The 26302-nt window shown below is 35.4% G+C and overlaps 1 protein-coding gene across 1 annotated transcript in view; it reads right to left on the bottom strand.

Moving 5' to 3' along the window:
- LOC124639455 overlaps positions 1 to 26302 on the bottom strand; it is an 85730-nt gene that overhangs the window by 14809 nt on the left and 44619 nt on the right. The window contains exon 3 of the mRNA XM_047176823.1: positions 2080 to 3053. Within this exon, the coding sequence (XP_047032779.1) occupies positions 2080 to 3049 (970 nt within the window). The 5' untranslated portion in view covers positions 3050 to 3053. The remainder of the gene's footprint in view (positions 1 to 2079; positions 3054 to 26302) is intronic.

Genomic DNA, 26302 nt, shown 5'->3' with positions numbered 1-26302 from the left:
CTTTACTATGGGGTTTTGTACTTTCTATACGAGTTCGAATTTCTTGAATATATTTGATAACACAAACAAATTACAATTTCCCTAGATTTTGGCTGGAATAGGGTACTTATTTCGTCGATAGGTATCAGTGAAAATTTTGATCGGAATCAAGTTCTTTAAAACAAAATTGTTTAGTCTCCAGTGTACGGGGGCGCTTAGCAAAATTAAGTTTCAGAAAACGAAATTCTTGAATTTCAATCACATAATTACGCCTAATTAAAGCCTGCACTGACTACGACCTGCACCGGCGCCATTATTTTTTATCAACCATAGGCCTGAGTGGGTCGATCGTGCCGCGGCTTCTAAACAAACTCATGCGCAATGTTGTCTCTACGGATAGTGCAACGTAATGACTCAAACAGTGCCTAAGTGCCCATACCAAATAGATGCATAGCAACACGTAGGACTCTGTAATATGTTGCCAATCTAGGATTTACGTGGAACACGAATAACAAGCAAGAGATTTTTTTAACGGCTCAAAGGTAGGGCTAAATTGTCTATTGAGGTTCGAGAGGTTTACAAAACAAACGTAGTGAAGGTTTATGTACTGCACATGTGTCTTACGTAGATAAATATCATACTACATGACTAGACAACGTAATACGTTAAAACAATTATATCTTTGTACAATTTGATAGTGCGAGACATACTATAAATGTTGAAGAATCAGCAATGTTTATAATTTGATTGACAGCTACAAATAATTTCGTAATTAGCAAACAAAACATAAACCTATCTTAGACAGCACATCAAAAACTTCGCAACAGCTATATTACATGTTTAAAAGATGAACAGAGTCTTACTCTGCCCATACAAATGGTTTACAGTGACACAGTCGGAGAAGTTGCCGCAAGTGAATGACCGGTTACGCAAACGATGGGTCGGCAGTGGCCTTGGCTCGTTTACGTGTTAATGCTTAACAACAACCGTGTCTAAGATAGGCTGATGAAAGAGATCAAACAGCTGATATTGGTGTAGATCTAAGAGATAAGGCAAATGAGGAAGAGGAAAAAACTGGCTGAAATGACGCAGACAGTAAAAAGGGGTTTAAACATTAAGAAAAATATTTAAAAGTTCGGTCGAAGAATATGCATCGCCGTCCAGCGTGGTAATGCAGCCAGCCTTTTGGGCATGATGCCCGCTGATAGCGGTGTGGATGAATTTTTTGAAACATAGTTATCATTTTCCCTTTTTTTTTAGTTTAAATTTGGAATGTAAACAAATAGAAAGTCACATGAATAAAAAAAAGTTATTATAAGAATCAACTTGCAACAATAACAGACTATCAGGAACAGCCAGTCCGTTACCTAACTAATCGCTCTATCTTTTAGCTTTAGGATGGGAAAGTTGTATTTACAGGAAGTCATAAGGTAAATCAAAGAGATCTTCATATTTTCCTGGTAAAAACCATGAAACTTAACGATCATGATGAAGGTTCTGACAAAGACAAGGGTGAATTTTAAAATAAGGAAAGAGGTTGTATAAAAAACGTAACCAGGAAATGATATTGATGATGATATCAAGTTGGTGACTGTAGTTTTTACTTCTATGATTAATGAACAATCATAAGAAGTTAAACTTAGGTCATTAGATACTATAATGAGTAGCCTACACAATAAATTAGCTTGGGATGATATAAATTTGTACGTAGCGATTAACTTCGTACGTAACAACTGACATCAGAATTTCCTAGGAGTTATATAATGTCAATATTGGCTGCACCATGTTGTCTATTGATTCCTCTATAATGATGACATGAACTATGGTATTTTTAGACCTTAACTGCAGGTTTATTCAATGTGGCAACCATCACTGAGGTGCACGGGAGTTAAAATGAATCACAGTATTTCGTGTAACTGTGGCTTTCAGATAAAAAAAAATAGTTTACACTGAATAAGAAATGGTTGAGATTATGTCTTTTAGATCCTACTGAAGTAAAAACCAATAGGAGCAAAAAAAGTTAAGCCTCAATTGTTTTTAAGTGCTTACTTTTGTGAAAAACAATATGATGTAGATAAGATTGAAAGCTAAAGAACTCACCTTTATTACTTGCTGGCCAGATGTTGTTCGTCGCGTTCTTTTTATTGGTTTTGTTCTCTCTGAACATGAGAATATCCGGTACCTTGTTCAGCTTATTGTCCTTCGGTATTATGTCCGGCGCTCGATCAACGTTCACTCGCACGAATTCACCCTTCAACACTTTCGGCTGATTATCTTTTAACATAGGAGGCTGAGGAGCTTTGGGCTTCTTGTGAAACAACCTCTTCCTGTCTGGTTTTGATGGGATCTCTATATCAGTGTATATTATGCTGTCTATTTCACCAGTTTCATTCAAATCATTCCTTATTCCAATCAGACTCATGGGCTGTTCGTATCGATTATTTAAATTATTCTTCTGCTGCACCGATATGTGTGTTACGCCATCATTGTCTATAGTTTGCAGTAAGTCGTAATCATTGCGTCCCTTATCGAATAAACTGTAGTCATCCATACTATTCTTTCTGCTTTTGAAAATGTCATAAGTTTTCTTTTTAGAAAACAAGTTTTCACTGCTCGAATAGTTGTTCGTGTTTTTCGTCAGTCGGTTCCGCATTTTGAAGTATTTGTACGTGAAGTATATTCTCTTGAAGTCCTGTTCGTTCTCGAACTTGAGCGCTATGGCTTCTTTGTTCATGTTTTTGGCTGTGTAAAAGACTAGAGTGTTGTCACAATTGGGATAGTTCTCGATGTTGACACAATTTGAGATGTCGTCTATCGAGATGTTTTCACATTTGGTAGGTTTAAGTTCTGTGTAGTCTTTGATAAGTTTTTTGTCTTCGTCTGTGATGTCGTCTTTAGTGAGTAACTGTAGCTGGTCCTTCTCGTTGAAGCCGACGACGATGTTGTAGGCCTGCAGGGAGGTGGGCTTGCTGATGGTCAGGATGTCGAGCTGCTGGCTGGCGGAGTGCATCTTCTGCCGCGCGACCATGGCCGCGAAGCCACCGGTCCGCGCTGTTTTCTTTACGGTCATTGTTCTGTGAACAAAGTAAAAAGTTGTGTTATTAATACCGTCTGGTTGTTTTGGCAACTTAGTTTTTACTATTAAAGTCTAGAGGTGACCTACTGAACTAAAGTAAACTAAAATAAAGGATTAACAATATTCTTTATTTTCAAATTAAACATTCATTTTTATGATTATTACATAAAAGTGCAGTTAGAAAGTAATTTTAAATAGGCACTTTGCTTTTATAACCTATAGCATCTTTGATCGTAACATTTCTTAAAACAATATAAAATGAAAGGGCAAAAAGCGCTACGAATTTTACCGATTCTCCAACTTTTCTGATTAATCGAACCCGTATGATATTTTTATCGATACCAAATCGATATTTCTATATGACGATCTATCACGAATCGATTTTAACTACCAATATTGTTCAAATGCCTTAGCGTTTTAAATTGAAAAGTAAACGTAATTATGGCTCGCACCTTTGCTTTCACTTGCTTTCTTTCAATGTGTTCTAAAATAGTATAATTGGCTAATTTTATGGCGGACGAAATTGTAAAAATATGATTAGGTAGAACATTATATTGTTAGGTTGAAATGGTTACCTTTTCCTAAGAAATCTATTGATTTGGGCTTGAAAGTGAAACTTGTCTTTCCTTCAACATATTTCTTGAGAAGCTTAACGTTTATGTTAGCTTATAAACTTCAGCTTTTAATTCACTCAGAAGCTCTTACGTCGCGCCATCAATCTTCTTGTTAAATACTTTTTCATCAATTACGTCTTTCACAATTTATGTAACATAATTTTTCCTCATCTCTACGGCACCGACATTAAAATTCTCAATTGAAACAAGTATGTGTTGGAGAAAGCGTAATATGAAAAAATAAAGAAAAGACAATAGTTTGTCGCAAGCGTGCGACATTTTGCGCAAAAACTACACTTCCTATAGTTCGGCCATTCAGAGAATGCGTTCCTGACACGTCGCGATTGAACTGACGACGTAACTACATTCATTGATTATTGATATAATAATGTTGTTTTAATGCTCCTCAATTGTTAAAACGGTAAACAACCAGCAAAAATATTTTTATCGTAACTGCAACGCCATTGCAAAGTTACGTCGTCAGTTCAATCGCGACGTGTCAGGAACGCATTCTCTGAATGGCCGAACTATAGTGATGAGCAATGAATTAGAGAAGATAATTATAATGGTAGAAGTCATAAGCGATGTTATCCAACCTCTTTGGTGCGAGGTTATGTAAAGAGTTTCAAAATAAGCCTGACATGTCAGCCTATGTCAAGAAGGCAAGGATTTTGTTATATACGCTTCACCTACTTTCTTCATTTTAGCAAATATCTTTATTTATTGATGTTATTTCTATTAGTAATGGGTTTTTTGAATAGGTGTTTTATTTTGCAATATTTTGTTTCGAATGGCGATAAATCAAACAATTACGTAGGTGCCTGCGTAATATTAGGCACTGATGATGTTTATAGCCTTTGAAATAATATTAATAACAACCATTCAAGTTTTCTTTGCTCCCTGTTATAACATAGGTATAGTATATGTATAGTGTATTTTTTTTTGTATTTTTTAAAGTTTTTTCATGGTTGAGCTCAGTGTTTTATATAAAACCTTTTATTTCCTTTGCCACTTGATAAACGTTGATCAATATTCTGAGAGTATTAACTTCAGGGAAAACCATTTAGGATGTACATAATACTAAATAGGCTAACGAAATAACCATGTAGTTACAGATACTTACATACACCATTTAAAATAGTTAAATAATTACTCAACGCTCAGTATAATAATTAATATGCTTACACTGCAACCTGACAACTTTAATTAACAATTTGCCTAAATAACTATTCTGGCTTTTGAGAATTGACACGGCCTATTCCAACAATACGGTCATAAACTGATTGCCAACTCTAGTTCGCTGTTCCCTGTGTCTCGTACCACTTCTAGACGTTTCTACAACAATAGTAGGTCTGTGGGAGATCACTTTACATAATATGTAGTGTATTTCCGACTTTACAGGCAAAACTGGGTGAACTTTTGTAATTCTGCCTTATCAAGATCATAGAGTTATTGTTGGTCACAATTTTTTTTAATTTTAATTATGTACCGTCAGCAATGGGCCTTGCTTAATTTAGTTGTTTGTTACGAAAAACCAGTGTTTTTAGGTTGATTCGTTGCGGAATTGTTACGTGTATAAATTTGGCAAACGCGCTTTTGAAGCAAGCCTAGGAGCGTGGGATAATAGGATTGCTTATTAGATAATTTTTAATTAATTTGTGAATTACATCAGAACAGAAATTTTTTTGAGGAAAACGTGTTCAATTAATACCATAACTAATGCACCAAACTTTTATAGGCATGATCTAAACATGAGCTTTGATGTTGAAACATTAATCAAAATAAATGTGATTCCATTTTTAAATGTGAAATTCACAAGTTAAGTCCAAAGATCGTTAGCGAGTCTTTAAAACTATAATCAAATAAGTAGGTACCTTATCAGCTAATATGGACATGATGTTATTATCCTATACTATCCCCTGGGAACTACTCGTCGCACTCTGCTAAAAAATAAAACTAATACTGAAATATTTTTTCAAATCTGCCCAGTAATTCTTGAGATTTCCACGTTCAACCAACTTATTATTTTAGATAAGTGATCACGAAATTTTAATTAGAATTTAACGCTAAAATAAATGCCCATAAACTAAATATTAATATCACCCGGAAAATGAATTTTTCGTCGTGAACAAATATGAACAGTAGGCGTACAATTTACATTATTAAGAGCTTATTTACATAATAGCGATTTCCTTGTTGTAATGTGACAAGAGAATGGTGTTGCATATTAATTTATAGGTTATTGAGTCCAGTATGGAACGTAGTTTAATTAAATAGGCCTAGGTATTATTTAGTTTGTCTATGGTATAGTGCCATGCTTTTTACACGTGGTCACTTCGCGGTCTAAGTGGCAAAGTAGATTGGTTTTATTCCAAAAGGAACTAGAGTCTAACTAGCGATGATAAGTCTCCTTATTTTTTTTTTGTCGTCTAGATGTGTCTGAATCAATAAATTGCTTGCTCATTAATTGTGAATTACATCATAGAATACTAATATCTCTTTCCTGCGGTTCCACCAGCGTTCTATGGAAACTACTTCTCGCACCTATGTAGATGAAAATACAATCTATGCCTATATTACCTGGGGACAACATAGCTTCCCAATAGTATTTTTTTTCAAATCGGGTTAGGAATTTCGAAGCCACAAAAAAATCCTCTTTAGAATCATAGTAAAGATAGGTAGATGTGCTTTATTTTAAACGGATGCAACCAATTCAGATAAAAATTTCTGCACATGAAGGGCAAGACCAAACAGTTTAGCTTTCCTAGAACATAAAAATTAATTGTAATAATAACGGAGACACGGAAATAATTTCCACAGAGTATCGTTATAATCGCAGGAGTTCTCATAGACAATGTGTTTTCACTGTCACAATGGCTTTTCACATAATTATACAGTTTGATATCACGCCAGTATTAAAATACAGAAGCCACCTGTTTGTTTGTCCCAAGCCATTATTGTTAGTTGATTGTTTTTGTGTGATTTAGAGTTTGAAGTTTTCTTAAAATTAATGATTTAAGTATGTTTTATCTACTATCAAGCGTTTTCATGAATACTGGCTTAGTGCCAGTCAATTCTTACAATAGGCAAAACAAAGCTTTCACATTAGAGGACTCTTTAAAAAAGCGGAAAATTCACTGAAGTAAGTAAAACCGCTGTAATTAAAATTACAATTCTACTTTTCAATGCCATTACACAGACATAAAGACAATATTCTGAATTTAAAACCTACATATTCCTATTTCAAAACATAATTTAACCAACCAGCCAGCTATTACCAGTAACATCACTAATTGGATCTCCTTTCAGAAAGCAGGGCGATATTCTCGACATTGTCGGGACATGGCCATTTAAGGCGTGGCTATAAATAGCCCGTCCTTTACACTAGGCCAATGGCTATAATAGCCAACGTATGGAAGTGGCCTTACACCTCTTCCGAGATATAAAAGGGCAAATGAAGTTGTAGGCCGCGCTGAAAAGAGATCGAGTGACCCCTCTAGGGTTGCTCCTTATATTTTTATATGGATTAATTGTTGACTGTTATGGAAAAATAAGGTTGTATACCACGACCTTTAAACAAAAATGGAGCGCATTGAGCTATGAATCATTGTTTTTATTTAACTTGACCTACAGATGCTCATAGAACATTAATAACAAAATTTCCACTTTTATTTCTTATAGTTTTACAGTTTTCTGTAAGTTTATCCAACAAGATTTCTTAAGGATTTTTGTCTAGCAAGCAATTTTCCGTATAATTCGATAAGTACAAACACAATGGAAGGTACATAATGTAATTATTAGCACGACTGTTCACGCTTAAATCTGTAGTTTACCCAACCGTCACTAACTACCTATACTTAGTTTAACAAAAAGTTTATTCATACTCTATAACTGAAGAGTTTGTTTGGTTGCAAGCCGTTATCCAAGACAAAAGCTATTTCAGTGTCAAATATCGAGAAAGGCTGTATGCTGTTTTTTATCCCAGTGCGCGAATAACAGTTCTCATCAAATATCTTTACCACTGTAGTGATAGTGATTACTTCGTAGCAGCAAAATAGCCTGACAAAACTGTAGTTCCTTTAATAAGAGGGCGAAACCGCGTGAAACAGCTAATTATTTCTAAAATGCGATGAGTACTGATGTAGAAAATTTCAATAAAAATGATAAATTCAAAAATTGAACATAAAAAAGGTATTTTAATAAGAAACATCTGGCAACCCTGATCATTCGTAAGGACGAGGACAGGTCATGCGGAAGCTATGCAGCCGGATTGCAATGAACCGTGAAATTAATTCGCTGCTGCTAAAGTGCATTGGAGTAAAGTGCATCATAACCATGATACCATTTTATGTACCCAGTCGTGTGCTTTTGAAGTTCAAAGGTGAATCGAATCTCCTTTTCACTTTTTGATTGAGTTCATCAATCAACTACTTATAAGTCGAAGCTTTAAGTTCAATTTATTCAAAAAATTACGCAAGCAAAAACCTCTGTAATTAATTTCGTTTTTAGGTAGTGGGTAAAATGTAATTAAATTAGGTCCCAAAAATAAAAATAGTAGTTATCAAGTAGAATCATGGTCACAAATACTTAAGTTTTGCAAAAAAATGATTTGTGAAGGTATTAAAAATCACCTTGAGGATAAAAAATATTTAAGCTAAGTATTCGAATTTAAACTCTTCGCAGTTGCAAATTACGAACATTACAAAGCAAAGATAATAAAAAAACTCAACAAACTCTTAATTACTTGCCACAATTTATTTACAATCTGATGAGGAAGCAATCTCTTTAGCAATTCTTGGCTAATTGTGTCTAATCTTGTACTACAATTAAATAGACAGCCAGCATCTACATCTGAGATCTTCACAAGAAAGACGACTTTCTCGGTCTTCTCTGGAAACCGCGATATCTCCCTGGGAATACCATACAATAAGGGTATTGTGTATTTTACAACTTTATTTTAACACCAACTTCTTAACACATAAACCTTATGTCAATCACATAAGGTTGGTTTTATGATGAGTCGTGTGAAAATGTAAGATTGTGCAAATGCTCTGTTTGGTGTCACATCGTTAGAGCAATGGCATATGTGACACTTTTAAGGTTTTATTCCGGTTTGATATGAGTTTTGTAGCTGTTGGAAACTTAATGAAACATCAATAATATTGTTGTGTAAACAAAATAAACTTGACCTTTATAAAAAAACAGACGAACTTCAGAGTGCTACGCAATAATTCGCTGACTTGCATTTGCACGAATTGCATTTTCTAGTAGGTACCTACTATGAATGAAAAAATATTGAAAGCATGAGCTCAAAAAGAAGGAGGTTTACAATTCGACCTCGTATAAATAACTTAAACATTAGATAGTTTTTTAGTCTTCCTTAGTCTATGAATCAGGCAGGCTTTTATTTATTTTTTTATTTTGTAATTTGAACTATGTTAACACGAGATATGTGTTCTAATTTCAAATGCTTAAAAAACAATTTTCGTTTTCTATAAGTATTTATAAAACCATTTTACACTCGATACTTTTCTATCAAAAACTATTTACACTGGATGCATTGAGTAAGTAAAGTATATCAAACCACAGATTATAATGTATGCAGATGTATTCATTAACAAAAGTGAAAACTGCTGCACTGACGAGTTTCTCATTATGAAGATAAGAGGTTATATCTATCTTCTTTCTTATAGATGACTTTGATTGCATTTCTCAGAAGTGCACTTGAGCTTAATTTCGCTTGCAAATGAGCGCTCGTTTCCTAGTTATACTGGAATTAGAAGGGAATGCTTCTAGGAATAATTTGGGTGTTGTGTTTTTTCTTGCTGGATCTATAGCAATATTATAAAGCTGAAGAGTGTGTTTGTTTGTTTGCTTCTTTCTTTTTTCTTTCAGTGTTAAATAGCCCATTTATCGAGGAAGGCTATAGGCTACTTTTCATCAGGGTTCGTGCCGAGGTTACCACGGGATGCGGGTGAAACCGCTGGCAGGAGCTAGTATTACTTATCAACAGTGAACAGTTTAATTTGTTGTTGAAGCCACAGCAAAATTACTTAGTATTTAAAGATTATTTCATAACATTTAATAAATCAAGCGGAAATAATGAAAAACAAAACCCAGATGCCGAAAAATACATATTTAACAGAAGATTTATCTAAAGAAACTATACAACAACGCAAAAAATTACATGAACAACTACAACAAGAAAGAGAAAAGGGTAACGAAGCTTTTATTAGAAAAGGTAGATTAGTTATAAAGAAAAATACAGAACCAGAAAATAGGAAAAGGGACCGCTCAACCTCGCCAGAATCCTATGGAACAACACCACATACCACAAAAGACAAGGGTAAAACCATCATAGCTCCATCAAAACTTCATAAAACTGATGCATTTACATACATGAGAGCTAAATCCAAAGAGATGACAGAGAAAAACACCCAGCAAAATAAAATATAGCAATTACTTGACTCCGGAAACAATAAAATAAAAACTACATCTAACGAAAACACTAAAAAACACACATTCCCCAACCCGGCTGGTCACCGTGGGGAATCAGACCAACACCCTCCAACAAAAACAAACCAACATCAAAGTAAAGAAAACAACAATACTGAACCATCTCCACATGGGCAGAACAACATAAACAAGACTACAACGGACAAACAAACAAATATATATATTGCTACTCTGAACGTACTGACACTGAAATCGGAAGAGAACCTATCAGAACTGTCACTGGCACTAAAAACTACTAACTGGGACATCATCGGGTTGAGTGAAGTAAGAAGATCGGGCGAGAAAATTACTGCATACCAAGACTTCATTCTGTATTATATTGGTGAAACTCCAGGACAATACGGGGTTGGGTTCTTGGTAAAAAAATACCTACAAAATCATATAATTGGTTTTCACGGGGTGTCCGAACGCATAGCATTATTACACTTAAAAATACCAAACTACAAAGACCCATGGACTATCATCCAGATATACTCTCCCACGGAACCAAAGATAACAGCAGATACCGAAGCAGTAAAGCAGTTTTATTGGAAGCTGAATGAAGCATTGCAGACATATGCTCATAAAAATATTATTGTGATGGGCGATTTTAATGGCCAGATTGGAAAAAGGAAACAGGGCGAAGAAACAAGTATAGGTATTTACACATACTCTACAAAACCTAGAAGCAAAAATGGACAACGACTTGTAGACTTTGCAACAGAAAACAACCTGACCATACTAAACTCTATGTTCAAGAAAAATAAAAACAGGATGTGGACATGGTTGTCACCTGATGGCAAGTCAAAAAACCAAATAGACTTCATAATGACCAATAAACCCAAATATTTTCCAAACATAGATGTCATTAACCAGCTAAACTTCAATACCAATCACCGCATGGTAAGAACTAAACTGAACCTATCGACACCAAAAAGAAACAGACCAAAATTGAACCCAACAAATATAAATCTTAACAAATTCCAAGTCGAGGAAATAGCTAACGCACTACATCTAAAACTTAACGAATATGAAATAGAAACAAAACATTCTGATATACAAGAAAAATATAACTGGCTAGAAAATACAATCACAAACATCACCAAAGTACATAACACCAAAAAGGAAAACCACAAGAATTGGTTGACAAAAAAGACCACTGATCTCCTGAACCAAAGAGTATCTCTAATGAGTACGAAAACTACAGATTACAGAAAGAAAATAGCGGAACTCAGTAAGGATATCAGAGAAAGCTTAAAGAAAGATAGAAGGCAGCGAAGGTTGGAAACAATAGAGAGACATATTAGACAGACAGGAGGCATAAAGAAGGCGTACAAAGAATTAACAAACAAAACAGAATGGATTGTGAAGATGGAAAATAGAAGAAGAACTGAAAAAAGGAGCAGAAAGGAAATCCTCACGATTGCTACAGAGTATTACAGTGAGCTATACAAAAACAATACAATTGAAGAAATAGACCTACCAGAGAACGAAACTATACCGAGTATTTTACCAGAGGAAACGGAAAAAGCTATTGATACGCAAAAAAACAATAAAGCACCAGGTCCAGATGGCATTAACAACGAAATACTCAAACAAACGAAATCGACAATTGTGCCAATTCTTACAGAAATTCTCAATCACGTAATTGACACCGAAAGGATACCAAAACAATGGACTGAATCTCAAGTAATCCTCCTGTTTAAGAAAGGGAATCACTGCGACATGGCAAACTATCGGCCCATTAGCCTAATGTCTAATATTTATAAAATCTTCGCAAAGATTATCTTGAATAGGATAGCAAGTAAACTGGACGAACATCAGCCAATTGAACAAGCAGGATTCCGTAAAGGCTTCTCTGTATTGGACCACATCCACACTGTAAGACAAATTATAGAAAAATACTCTGAATATCAGCTTACTTATTATATAGCTTTCATAGATTATAGCAAAGCTTTTGATTCTTTGATACACTGTAAAATCTGGGAAGCCTTAAAAGAGCAGGGTGTCGAACACAAATATATAAGGGTTATTAGAAACATTTATAGACACAGTTCGGCGTGTATCCAATTGGAAAAGAAGGGAAATATGTTTCAAATCCAAAAAGGTGTAAGACAAGGGGACCCCCTCTCTCCAACGCTTTTTCTAGCTGTACTAGAGTCAATCTTTAGAAACCTTGACTGGGGAGACCTGGGTTTAAATATTAATGGTTACACACTAACACACTTACGATTCGCAGATGATATTGTGTTATTTGCCAAAACATCAGATGACCTAAACAAGATGATAAACGATCTAGCATCAGAAAGTTCAACGGCCGGACTAAACTTAAACCCAGAGAAGACAAAAATCATGACCAATGGTAACAAAGACTCTATTATAGTAGGACGCACAGAAATCTCTTATGTTGATGAATACATTTATCTTGGTCAACTAATATCACCTAAAGACAACACGAAAAGAGAGGTCGAAAGAAGAGTTCTTAATAGTTGGAAGAAGTACTGGAGTCTAAAAGAATTAATGAAAGGTAAGAACGTACACATTACAACTAAAAGCATACTGTTCAACACATGCATCCTTCCAGTATTGACATATGGAAGTGAAACATGGGCATTGACAAAAAACATAGAAAGCAAACTCTCCGTATGTCAACATGCCATGGAAAGAAGTATGTTAGGACTCAAAAGAACAGACAAAGTAAGAAATAGTAACACCAGAAGTAAGACGAAGGTCCAAGACATATCTCTCAAAATAAAAAGACAAAAGTGGAAATGGGCAGGCCACATGATCCGCGGGAAAGATAAATGGAGTAAATTAACAACTCAATGGTACCCAAGAAACGGAAAAAGAAACAGAGGCAAACCTCAGACAAGATGGGATGATGATATTAGGAAAGTAGCGGGGATAACTTGGGGGAGAGTAGCCATGGTAAGACCAGAATGGAAAAGATTGGAGGAGGCCTTTGCCACCTGGCAAGCAGACTATCAAAAATGGAACAAGACATTATAGTTCGGCCATTCAGAGAATGCGTTCCTGACACGTCGCGATTGAACTGACGACGTAACTTTGCAATGGCGTTGCAGTTACGATAAAAATATTTTTGCTGGTTGTTTACCGTTTTAACAATTGAGGAGCATTAAAACAACATTATTATATCAATAATCAATGAATGTTATAATTTTGTGCCAAACTGAGTGTCAAATAACTTGGTAAACAATATTTTTCTAAATCTATACTGCGCTATTACAAGGTTATGTCAGCGGTTTATATTTTGTAGTGCTGTGCTAAAAATAACAGGCAAGTATCGTAATCTGTTCGTATACAGTTATAATATAAAATAATACGTTTTGATTTTCTTTTTAAGAATTGGAAAATAATGGACTATAAGACTTAATTATAACTTTTATGAAATATAAAAATAAAACTATGACCAAACCGCATTTTTATACTTAGATTAAAAATGGTAACCCCAAATGGCGTTATGGGCCGCCATTTTGTGACGCTAAAACAGTCGTCCGTTGTCGTTTCGTGCGCATAGACCACGTTTTTCAAGTGTTTTCGATCTGTTTTTATTTGATTACCCGGCTTTTGTTAGACCGAGATATCAGGATTGATTATGTTATTGATAATAATATAATTATACATGTAGGCGAAGATGATGATGAAGACACCACCTCCTCAAGCAAATCGGAGTCTGATTAATATTCTGTTCGCACATTCAATTCAATGTACTTGTAACAAAGAATAAATAAAACAATTTTATTATATGAATATTACCTTTTTTTGGTTTCCACTTAAATAACTAAAATATAAAACAAATGATTCCGCCAATTTAAAACGAAAATAATCTTAAAATAATGCGGCGGTTCATTTTGAAGGAACGGTAACGAACTCAGTGTTATGTTGTGCCCATCACTAGTCGTGACTAACTGATAGGTGTCAGGAACGCATTCTCTGAACGGCCGAAGTATAATGTATGAAAAATGAAATTATGAAATGTATAATGTGAAATTTTAATGTGAATTGCATAATGTAAATTGATATTTTATGAATTGTATATGTATAAAGTGTCTAGCATAAGGCTTAAAAATAAAAAAAAAAAAAAAATCAATCTGGCTACGACATTTTTAAGATTTATTATTTTCAAATTAAAACTTAAGTAGGTATCTAATATTTTCCGCTGTTAACATATCAGAAACTCATTAGTGAGTAATAGTGAGATCAATAAAAGGTCATTGACTTACGTTAAGTTTTATGCTACGTTCACACGCGCGCCGCGCAGCCCGGCGGGCTGCCTGGCGTGCTGCGCGGCGTGCAGCCCGTCGCGGGCAGGCGGACATTCAAGCTGTTCACACGCGCTCCGTCGTGTCAGTCAGTGCAAGAATGGCGAGCAGCGAGGATCTCGGTGTTGTTGCTGTCATAGCCTTTGGCTTAACTTATTTTTATTGGAAAAAGAATCAAAATGATGAACGACGTTAACCATTCCGCCATGTTGTAATCTCCGATCGTAGCGACTTTCTTGGAACGTTTAATCGTCACGAAAGCGCAAGAGAGACTGACTGCCCGCGCGCGTGTAAACAGTCGCCGGGCGCCCACACATTCATCCTTTGAACTTTGCCAAAAAACCGACACTCGACCGATTCGCGGCATTCACGGGCACGGGCGCGTTCACGGGCTCGGGCGTACCGTTTACACGCTCGTAAACGTGACTGTGCCCGTTGAATGTCGATTTGAACGCGCGCGTGTGAACGTACCATTAGAAATCACGACGTTTGTGCATTGGAGATAATTATACATAGGTATATTTCACGTAAGTATCATAATGAATACCAATTAGTTATGGTGTCAAAAATGAAACATTTTTACACAAATGCATGAATAGAGTCCAATGTTCTAAGTTTTTCCCTGTTTTATAGTCAAGAAATACGTAAATGTATGGCCAAAAGTCAATGACCTTTTATCACTTGACATGTGGGATTTCCAAACGTCATTCTAAGCTCATATTAGCCTGCACGTGTTTCACCTGTAACTGGGTTAACATAAGGTGAGTATATAACAATAGTCAGTTGTTTATTTTATGTACAACAAAATGTGTGTGGGTTTTTACACCTGCCTACTTCAATTTTATTTAACTACTTAAAATAATTATAATTTCATTTGAAATAAAACTTAAGAAAATAGGTTAAGGGCAAGGTAAAACGGCTTTGATCGTCATCGGTCCCAGACTCAATAGAAAACCAATTGTTTATAGAGAATGTACGTAGCGTTCATCGTGATTCATGAAGTTTAATATTTTCAATTAAGTCAATTTATTATATTAATTACAAAGAAACTACCCGGATCTGTAATTAAATAAAAACTACATAATGACAGGTTTAACTTCTTTCTATTAATCGTAAAGTAATAGGAAACAAATAATTAACAACATTTCTAAACACATAATTTATGCTCACGAACATTCCGGCTATAAATAAATGTCGTTAAACACTAAAGTAATTAAGGATTTATTGAATAAGTTTTGACAAGTTGATAAAAAACTATTAGAAATCAATAGAAAGCGACAGAACATAATTCGGAGATAATTAGCCAATCTCGTTTTAACGCGTTACACACAGTCGCGCATGCGCATTCCGACTGATTAACGCCGAAATGGACGCTTTTACACCGTACTGTAACAGGAAAATCGTAAAATACAGGTTTTCCTAAGTCGCAGTTACAGTCACATCTAAGATCACACTGTCCTTAAGGTGTCAGTCTTATATCTTAGTCTGCTAAAAGATGATTAAAAGGCATTGTAGTACATAATTATTTTCGAGGATACTTACTTAGTATTTACATTAATTGAAAATAAAATAAAATAAACTTATATATATATATATATATGTTACCGTAAGATTACAAACATCGTTAGATTACAATCTATCTCGAGAGATTGTAAACTGTCGAATTATTGTGAACCGTAACATCTGATTGCAATTTAACGCATTATTTTTCGCTATATTATAATCTATCGATGAGAAATTGTCAAATTGTCAACTGTCCGAAAGCTCTCTCTGATTGGTCAGTCTTTTTGTAAGATCGACCAATCACGACCAGCCGTTCTGTTCCCATGGAGTTCCCGTAGAGTTAGGAATGAAATAGAGGTGTCAGTTAAATAAAATAAATGCTCTTCAAAAATTCTTCAAGTATTAAATTTATATAAAAATAACTCTTATAAAAATACAGTTAGGTATTTTGTCTTCAAATACAAACTAATATTTAAAAATAAAATAAAAGGGGTGCTAATTAAACAGGCTTCTTTTTAATATCATTATTCGCCCCCAAAAAGGGCAGACAAGACTACGTGGAGTCGGTTTTGCAGCGATTCGTTTTCGTCACTAACTTCAATTTTTAATACAATTTTTAATTGTGTGTAATTTGAGTCTTAAAAATTAAGTACAATTTTTGATTTTATAAAAAATTAAACCGTCACTTATTTTTGCACGTCAAAGAGCTGTGACACCGGGAGTTGCAAAGAACATTGTCTTTTTTGACGTTCTACCAATCAGCGCGCAAGATGCAATCCGTTCTACGCCAGTTGACAATTTGACCGCTCTACATCGCTCTCGATCTTACAAAAAGACTGACCAATCAGGGAGAGCTTTCGGACAGTTGACAATTTGACAATTTCTCATCGATAGATTATAATATAGCGAAAAATAATGCGTTAAATTGCAATCAGGTGTTACGGTTTACAATAATTCGACAGTTTACAATCTCTCGAGATAGATTGTAATCTAACGATGTTTGTAATCTTACGGTGACATATACAACTTAAAACTAATACAGTGCATCAAAAAATTGCTCCTCATCGCTGTCACTGGGTAATGTACCCAAAAGACTGGCAGCATTGCCACGTTGGATGGCAATGCTCAACCTCTGTGCGAAATAAAAGCCAGATCTTAGTATTCGTTTGACATTTAATTTTTTATTTCAAATAGTGTTTTTGAATGTGTGTGTGTTTTGAAATAAATGTGAAGTAAATTATTAAGACCCTTAGATATAGAGGTTTCAGTTAGGTTCTGCCAGATTCCTACGATAAATGAACATATGTATATTTAAAGCAATAACAACAAATTGATAAATGATAACACATAGTTACGGCACGATGTGACGGACACCGGAGCGGGCGCAGGCGTCACAGACGCGGCAAGTTCTTCTACTTTTACTTTATGTCATGTCGAGAAAGTAGTGGGTGATAAACGTTCACGCGGCACCCATGTTTCATACACAAACATCACACATATTTACAACTCTATATCTATAGACACAAAGATCAAAATCACGTGGCAAGCAGTCATAGTATCCTTAAATATTGCGATCAGACAGGTCGATGGCTGTTTCTTACCAGATTAATGGCTAACAAAATTGATGGCAATGCCCGACTCTGAGTTTTGTTATGTCGTTATTATGCAAGAATCGAATAAACAAATAGGTTCGCGGTGGCTAACCACCGTAGTTAAGTACCAGCCTACTTATTTAATGGACGTGTATTTATTTGTTGTGTAAAACGGCGGAATAAGACTAAATTGATAAGTTAAAGATGGCTTCCTATGCAATCAGTTTTAATATCTGCGCTTCCCGCTGCGCTTATGCGAAGAAATCGATGATAATAAAAGGCGAATACCAAATTAATGGCTAGTTCAAATAAATATAAAATTTATTGTTTAATAAACAACGCTACCAGGAAGCAGGACTCTCTGACTGGGCACTTGCGTGAGATTGCGCGCGCAGCCGCTCCCACGGGCACCAGATGCCCGCGTCCGATGTTACACGATTATTTACGATGCAACCCGAACAGAATGCACTTGCTTGTTTATTGGCAGATTTGAATTTAGAATTCTATTTATTGGTTAAGTTCAAACGGGTCAGATGGTGAAAATTGCAACGGCTATAAAAATCTGTGGATACATTGATATACGAGGTTCCTTACTTCTACGAAATGATTTAATACTGACGCTGAAATATTTATAAACACACCTCGGTATGTTAAATAAAAAGAACTGGTAGTAGGCCTGAAATAAATTAAAACAATTAATATTCAAAAAAGGTTTGTTTGGAATAAATAATTCGTAATTTACATATAGGACGGTGGACGGTTACATAAATGTAGGTAACACTGTCAGTCATTACACATAGGTATTATATAACGAACCACGTTATCTAAGACAAACAATAATTAAGCTTTTTCGCGCCAAGCAATTAACGGTCTATGGTCATTAGAAGCATTTCTTTCATAATGGAATGTAGCGCACTATTTATTGCCAAACAGGTTAGATATCCATAGACTAATCTTTTTTTTATACAATATGTACCAGTCATTTTGAAAAGAATTAAGTAACTATATTTCTAAAATTTGTTTCTCTTATTTCATAAATTATCACAATTTGAATGCAAACTTATTCTAGACTTTCTCAATTATCTACTGAGGTCTGGGTAGTCTACAATAATTAGATTCTAAAAACAGATTTTTCTTGTTAGATCCGAAAAAGTGGGACAAACCGTGACACCTATATGCTAATCCGTGGTAAGTGAGCGAATTTATGCCAAAAAGAAAGCATAAATTAGAAAACAAAACTGTCTGCCACCTGGTCTAATGTGTCATCTTCGAATCAAATGCATTTCTTTACGTATGTTAATTAGTTAAGGCCTACTTATGAATGTCTATGAATAAAAAAATCAGGTGCATCTTGATCTTTGATAAATAAACAAATATAAATTTACAAAAACAACTCTTTTTCCTATAGCTGAATAAATTATATTCTCACGATGATACGAGTTTTTTTTCTTTATTTTCATCTACCAATATTAACAGCATCAAATTTAGAGTGCATAGCGAAATACTGGACCCCTAAAAGCTCGATTGCTATAGATATACTATCCACGAAGAAGAAGCATCATACCTATAATCATGCGGATTCTTATAAGAAGCATATACTTACTTAAGTCCGCGACCCCAGGGCAAGACATCGTATTAATTCAACCCTTCATTGTTTCATAAGAGCCTTCAAAATCAATTCCAAAAAGCACATATTCATGAATCATAAAACCCATTTACTATAATAACCGAATGACTTAACCTTCGTTTGATCTTACCATCAGATATCAATGTAGCGATCATAAATAACACATTGACAATTTGATGACCGGCTAAATATCGGAACACATCACGATATGCCCACATTAGTTACACGACTTCATGGTTGGGTGGCAATTATTGTATGTAGTCTCTTTGGTGACATGTTACCGCTTCATTTGTGGCGTGGCGAGATGAGTTGGGAGAAATAGACAAAATAAGCAGTTCTTTGAGAATAGAAAAGGAATGGTGTTAAGAATTTAAATGGACTGGTACGTAACCTCCAAGGTTACAATCGAACATCAAAACTTCTTGCAAGTGAATTTGTACTTAAATAAGCTTCGTGTGATATCATTAAAAATAAGGAAACGTAACAGCTCATAGGTACTCGTATTCCTGATCTGCTACTTAAGTATCATGATAATCAAAAGCTCAAAGGACTGCTAATAAAACTCAGGGGCTTCTATCAGCGCTAATGTCCACACATCGCGACCAATGGCGTCGACGCAAACAATAAATCACTGCGCATCTCAAAATGTAAATAAACGGCAGGCGATTACTTCAGTGTCCAGTTCCCGCTACACGATAACCGTAAGTGAATGATAGATACGCTCAAGGAAGTGTCAAGGCGTAGGCAAATGAGAAATAAGTAGAAAATGGCAGGTATGCGGGTACGTGTGGTCCCGGCTCCCGAGGTGCCGCCTAATGCAGTGATAAGGTGCGTTTTTGTACGCAAATGTGCGGGAGACGCTGATGCGATGATGCGAAGTTGATTTTGATATTTCACGGCGTTGAGGAAGCGCTCGTTTAACTGATTGTCTATAAACTTGGGAATAGTGAGGAATGCAGATGTCTGAAGCTGAGTGTAACTGTTGTTGTGCACAACAAAGTTGGTTGTTTTGAATCGATTGTTGAACTTCGAACAAAAGAGGGAATAACCGATGAAATAAACTTCAACATATAACAGTTATGTACAATCCTGAAATATGGCGAATTAAGTTTTTTGAATGCAGCAACTCCGAATAACAGCAATTTAATTAAACACTTCCCAGACAGCATCGGAAACTAAGCCAACGATATCCGAACGTCTCGCCTTACATAATACAAATACGAGTTTATATGATTCAATTTACAACCAAATGATCTACACGTTGCATAATCAATTTATAGAATGAGCCGTATAATTGGCCATCGTATAAAAACAAAACTGTAATTGGCTTAAAGGCCCTCAATGCAGATTGGCTTAAGCGAAAACGTTGTAGTACCAACATTATGTAAGGAGCATTAGGAAGAGAAGTTCAGATGATGTCTACGTGGGAAAGTGGTGAATTCCAAAGCTACTCAGTTACCACTTAAGCTTTGGAAGATACGCCAACATGCGCGAGGAGCATTCTTGAAATTGTGGAATGCAGAATCGAAGACGATGTTTACTTTAATTTAAGGAAATGCTGTGTTGAGAGCCAGTCGAGTATAATTGTAGTTTACATGTCCATTGTAGCAAGGATTTTGTTAAAAGGAGGATTTATTCATAGCCCTTCTTTCCGGCTGCAGATTAAATCACTTGACAGGAACTCGTGACGTTTTGTCGGTTTTCTGAAATCCCTATTAAGGCACATCAAGAGGTTTGTATGTGCGTATCACTTAAGTAAGCACATTTTCTGTTAATGTTCGTTAGTTTTCTAATCCTTTAAAAGATAAACGATTAATCTAAGATAAACGTTAGTTCATCAGACCTATTCAAGTCCTCTTTCGATCATCGCACGACCAGCCTATTGAAATCCTCGCAAATCTAATTCAATGCGTGCCCGACCATTGTAAATGACGGCACATAATTACAGCACAGATAACACAAATGAATAGGCCAAGTGCGCCACAGATTAGCCATGTCAAATTAATGACGCAACCAATTAACAATAGGTCACTGACACTTCGAACCGTCACGATTCACGCAGAATCGGTAAATTGGTGCCAATGTTTTGGATTTCTCGCGGCTTCTTAGAGGTTTTCTACACAATCTAGGAAGTAATTGGAACACAATATTCAGCTATCAAGCATTTGTTTGCAATCGTGTCGCGTCCAGCAACCCATTGCTTTCGAGACGGTCAACGACTGTTGTTGGTTGTGCAAAAATGTTTACATTCTGATAGCAACAATGAGAAGAGAGCAAAAAGTTCTTTATTGTTAAGTGATGAGAATGTTATCCTCGCTACTGTTAAATTGCCTCATGAAGTTGGTCAAGGTATTGGTTTACAATTTACTAAATAAAGTGGACACGGAACACGTTTTGTAAGTTATCAATTTTCAAAATCGGTTGGCTGGAATTGCAGTAATCTAGACTGATAAAGAACCGTGTCTGGTTTGCAAAAAAGTTACAAGGAATCGAGAGCAGTAATGTTCAGATTTTATTAAGAAAACTGAATAGAATATCAATGAAAACGTGACCAAAACTAGAAACAAATTAAACAAAAAAATATTTGAAAATAGAATTGCTTAAGCAGCAATCAGCCAGCACGCGCATTACTCTGCCACAATGGTCTGATTTCTTTGCCTCTTTTCACGTTCCCGCGCACAGATGATAAAGATTACTTTTTTTAACGGTACAACTGTAGCGCGTACAATAAGATGAAAATGAAAGTTTCGATTAGTTTTTACTATAGTTCACTTTCGTTGGGTGCCATAGACATAATAGACAGCTGATAATGAGATCGCGGACTGTTATTAAGATGCCTCGTGATATATCGAGGGACTGATTTGATGACTCATTGAAATGTAGGTTCACATTGAACGGCTCGGAGAAGATATATAGTGTCATGTCAACAAAGATTTCGTAAGTTGTGACTCTTCAGTTTATAATGACAGCTATTGTTAGCTTCAGACGTGTTTCTACGTAACTTTATACCTAAATAAAATATGAAAAATCATCTCCATTTCAAAAATATTTTCATATTTATTCATATTTTAAATTTCCATAGAAAGGATTTTTCAGCCAAAGACCGTGTTGTTTTTCTAAATTTTAAAACATGAATATTACAAGAGCCTGACTTCGATATACAGATGCAAGTGACCCAAACAAGCGTAAACAATGGCCCACAGACCATCAATACTTATAACAATTTGCTATAAAATAGAATGATTCACGTTCCATTGTCTATGCGCCGCGCGTCAATCATCAACGGAATTCAAGGGCACGATGACAACATGCAAGCTTGCAATGTTTAAAATATTTATATTATTTGGCAATAAAAATAAATGGCATGTATAAAATGATGCACAAAATGTATTGGTAAAATCTTATGTAGCAATTTTTAATTAATTGCTGTAAAATTTTGTTATCTGAGCAAATCTGGGAAATATTTTTTCATTCAATATAAAAAATATTTTTAAATTATGTAAAGGCTGTCTTTTTGAACACCACTCCCTTAATTTTTTTTGTGAAAATCATGACAACTCTCCACCTTCACCAGTTTTTACTTTCATGTAATGGCCAGGATTAATTAAGTGTAATAGAGATCTTTCTGTATTCTTTATCTATCACTAATAGCCTTAACGTGATTTTTATTGGTAAAATATTACCTAATAGACCAATATACACCCTCCATCATAATTCTATATATAGTCTGAGAGCTCTCTATCAATTTGCATTGAGCAAAAGTCACGATATTCAAATTGAACTGAGGAATATGATAAGAGCTTGCACAAAGACCACCTTTCTATGTAACTGTTGATTCAAATTTACGTATATTTGCTTTGCGAAATTTCACATTACTTATGTAATTTTAAAGAAAGTATGGAAATAGTCTAAGCTTATGTGTAGGTAGGTGCTAAAGTATTGTAGGTATACCTAAAATTTGGTCTGCAAAAGCAAGCAACGCTTATTTATAGGAGTTCATTATTTTCCTTAAGTACCTATAGAGAATACCTAAGTCTGCATTTACTTGCTAAGTATAACTTGGTCACCAATGACTGATTAAAAAGGCGAATTAAAACATCTCGAGTAAACCTGGACTATATAATTATGTAATCTTAAATACCAACCCGCATTGAGCAAGCGTGGTTATTAACGCTCAATCCTATTCCGTGTGAGAGGAGGCCTGTGCCCAGCGGGACGATAAAAAGGCTGATGATGATGATAGAGAATACAGATAAGCTTCATCAAACAGCTTCTTCAGCAACACCTTTGCCGTAATGTCTTAAAAAAAAGAACTCAATTGCTAAACAAATTCACATGACATAACCAAATTAGAAAGGTTAGTCGCAAAATAAAGATCGTCAAAGCGACCAAAACTTCTCAGATACAAGATAACATTAATGAATGTTTCTCCAACGAAACAATATGACGTTACTTGATTTAATTACGAGTGTGTAAATGAAAGAAAGTGTGAGACGCTTAATACAATTTAATATCATTAACGTAAACGTATCGTGTGAACTCGGTTTTACAATGCAGATTTTTTTTTCTAATGTCAGCTTAAGCTATAAGTCCATTCATTATCGTCACGATCATAGATAATAAATCGTTTAAAGATGGCCGTTCTTACGTAAAGATTTTATTAAAAAAAATAGACTAGACTCATGGAGAACAAAATGACTAACAGAGATGCCGTAACGGAAATACTCTTAAGAAAGTAGCGCGCTAAAATGCGAGTGTGCGGGAGACGAGGAACGTTACTGTCTCCGCCCTTATCGTAATACCAAAAATCGTTTGCAGCTGCCTCAAAGAACCAGAACTCCTAATTAATTCACTCGTAACTAATCTTTTCGATCATGCCCACCGTACGTATTTTACCCAGATGAAGGCACCTAGCCTACCTGCACTATGGCATCTCCGCTCATGTTTTCTTACTCCGTAACTAGACTAGACAAAAGAAATGGCTTATGTAGGTAGATTATGAGCGTGGTCTATGAATTTAAACCAAATTATAGTAAAGTCTAGATTCGGTTGGCGTGAAACCTTTGCATGTAATGTTGGTAACACTTCTTGGCAGACAAATTGTTGGGTTGCGGCAACTGAGTTTAATTAGAACATTATGATAATTGAATGTTGTAGCCGCTAGTGGCTACTTATCTACCAAAACTGCAATTACTCGAGCGAACATGTTTAACTTGATAATTGTCCGAAAAATCACAATTTCACACGATTATACAAATCAATTGTTATTGCAAAATACTTTTGATTAATTATAGCTTCTCGCTAAATGATTATTATTTAATCCGAGATCACGATGGAACCTTGAAGGAAATATTAACAAAAGGTTGTTCTGGTCAAAATTTTATGTTTATCTAATAAATGTCTTTGTTTGAAGCACTGGTACTCAGCTGAATCCGGTTAGACTGGAAGCCGACCCCAACATGATTGGGAAAAAGGCTCGGAGGATGTGTCTTTGTTTATCTACATAAATATACTTACATACATAACAAAAAGGGAACTTTTTGTTTGTTTGTACCCTAAAGGCTCTGAAACTTCGGAACCAATTTGAAAAATTGTTTTACTGCTGGAAAGCTATGCTCTTTCCGAGTAACATAGGCAATATATTTTCCCGGTACGAGCAGTAGTTCCCACGGGACGAGGGCGAAACCGTGAAAAACGGCTAGTATGTAAGTACAAGGCAAACATACAATCTCTTGAAAATTAAACACTTCTCCGTTTATTAATTACAAAACAATTCGCATTTCACAATTTTCCACATTCACCGCCATGTTGCAATAGGCCGAATTTAATGCAACCTTGAGTCGATTCAAAATCGTTACCGGCCAAACAAAACGTGCGTTCGGACATCCTGATCGATTATTTGTATCGATACTAATGCACCTAATCGATTGAAGACGTGATGATAAAGATACCGTATTCACATCACGCACGATTGACGAATAATTGTCAATCGTAAAAGTGTATTATTTCATAATAGCTATTGTGTTTGCTGTTATTATACTATGTAATGTACGTTAAATCACTCGTGACCCGACGTGTGAGGGTGCAAGCCATTGCAATACGGTAATTTGTCAATAATTGTCGGCTCTTATCGTACGCAAATAATTGCTTGAGTTGATAGCGAATGGTAATCGTCTTTATAATCATTGGAATCACGAAACTGTCCTTTTGCAATTCTGTGGAAAATGGGATGATGAAAAAATCGTATTTGAGATGCCTTTGTACATCATAGATTTCGTAACGAAGATTGTATTTTCTCGCTAACAGTTTTTGACTAGATCGAGGAATTGGTATCGAATCTTGATAAAAATTACAATGAGGTATTGAGATTCAATCATCTAAAACGGATGTTCAGATAATTAAATAGGTGAAATGAAATCGCCCTGTGCTGGCAACCTCCTTACTGTCACTACTCATTGCTTAAACTTGCCAAGTTGTATGTACAACTGTTTAGAAAGACTTGATATTGCTTTCCTTTTCGTATGTTACTAGCAATACTTATTGGGCATAATTTTCATTTTTTTTGGCATACCTAGAGATAGGCGATACCCTGAAGACAGAGTAGAGAAGTAGAAAGACATTTTTTTTAACCTGGTGCGGGACGCAATCCCTTTGAGACTCAGGCGAAGTCGCAAGCGAAATCAAGTTAAATACTAACCGGGATAGAGAGAGGCTGTTATTGGATACTTATGTTAATATATTGTTAAATACCTTAGCTCTTAAACACTAGTGTTTATATGTTGTCTGACATAGTGCCTACACAATGAACGGTACATTTTACGAGAGATAAGTAGTGGCCACCTACGGGTGACGTACGTGTCGGATATAATAACTATTTTATTACTAAAAGCCATTAAAATATTACAGGCTATAAATACCTAGTCCTGCCTAGATGGGACTGAAATATCTAGTGTTTTCCCATCATTAAACTAAAATTAGAAACGGACAGAGATATATAAAGAATTGAACTGTCGCCCTTGTTATTCATTGACACATTTTCAATATTCCTGAATTAATCTCCCGAGCCTTTTCCCAACTACGTTGGGGTCGGCTTCCAGTCTAACCGGATGCAGCTGAGTACCAGTGTTCTACAA

This window comes from Helicoverpa zea, chromosome 19, assembly GCF_022581195.2.
Source record: "Helicoverpa zea isolate HzStark_Cry1AcR chromosome 19, ilHelZeax1.1, whole genome shotgun sequence".
Classification (NCBI taxonomy): Eukaryota; Metazoa; Arthropoda; class Insecta; order Lepidoptera; family Noctuidae; genus Helicoverpa; species Helicoverpa zea.
The sequence above is the reverse complement of the archived record's forward strand: the minus strand, read 5'-3'. Positions and strand labels throughout refer to the sequence as shown.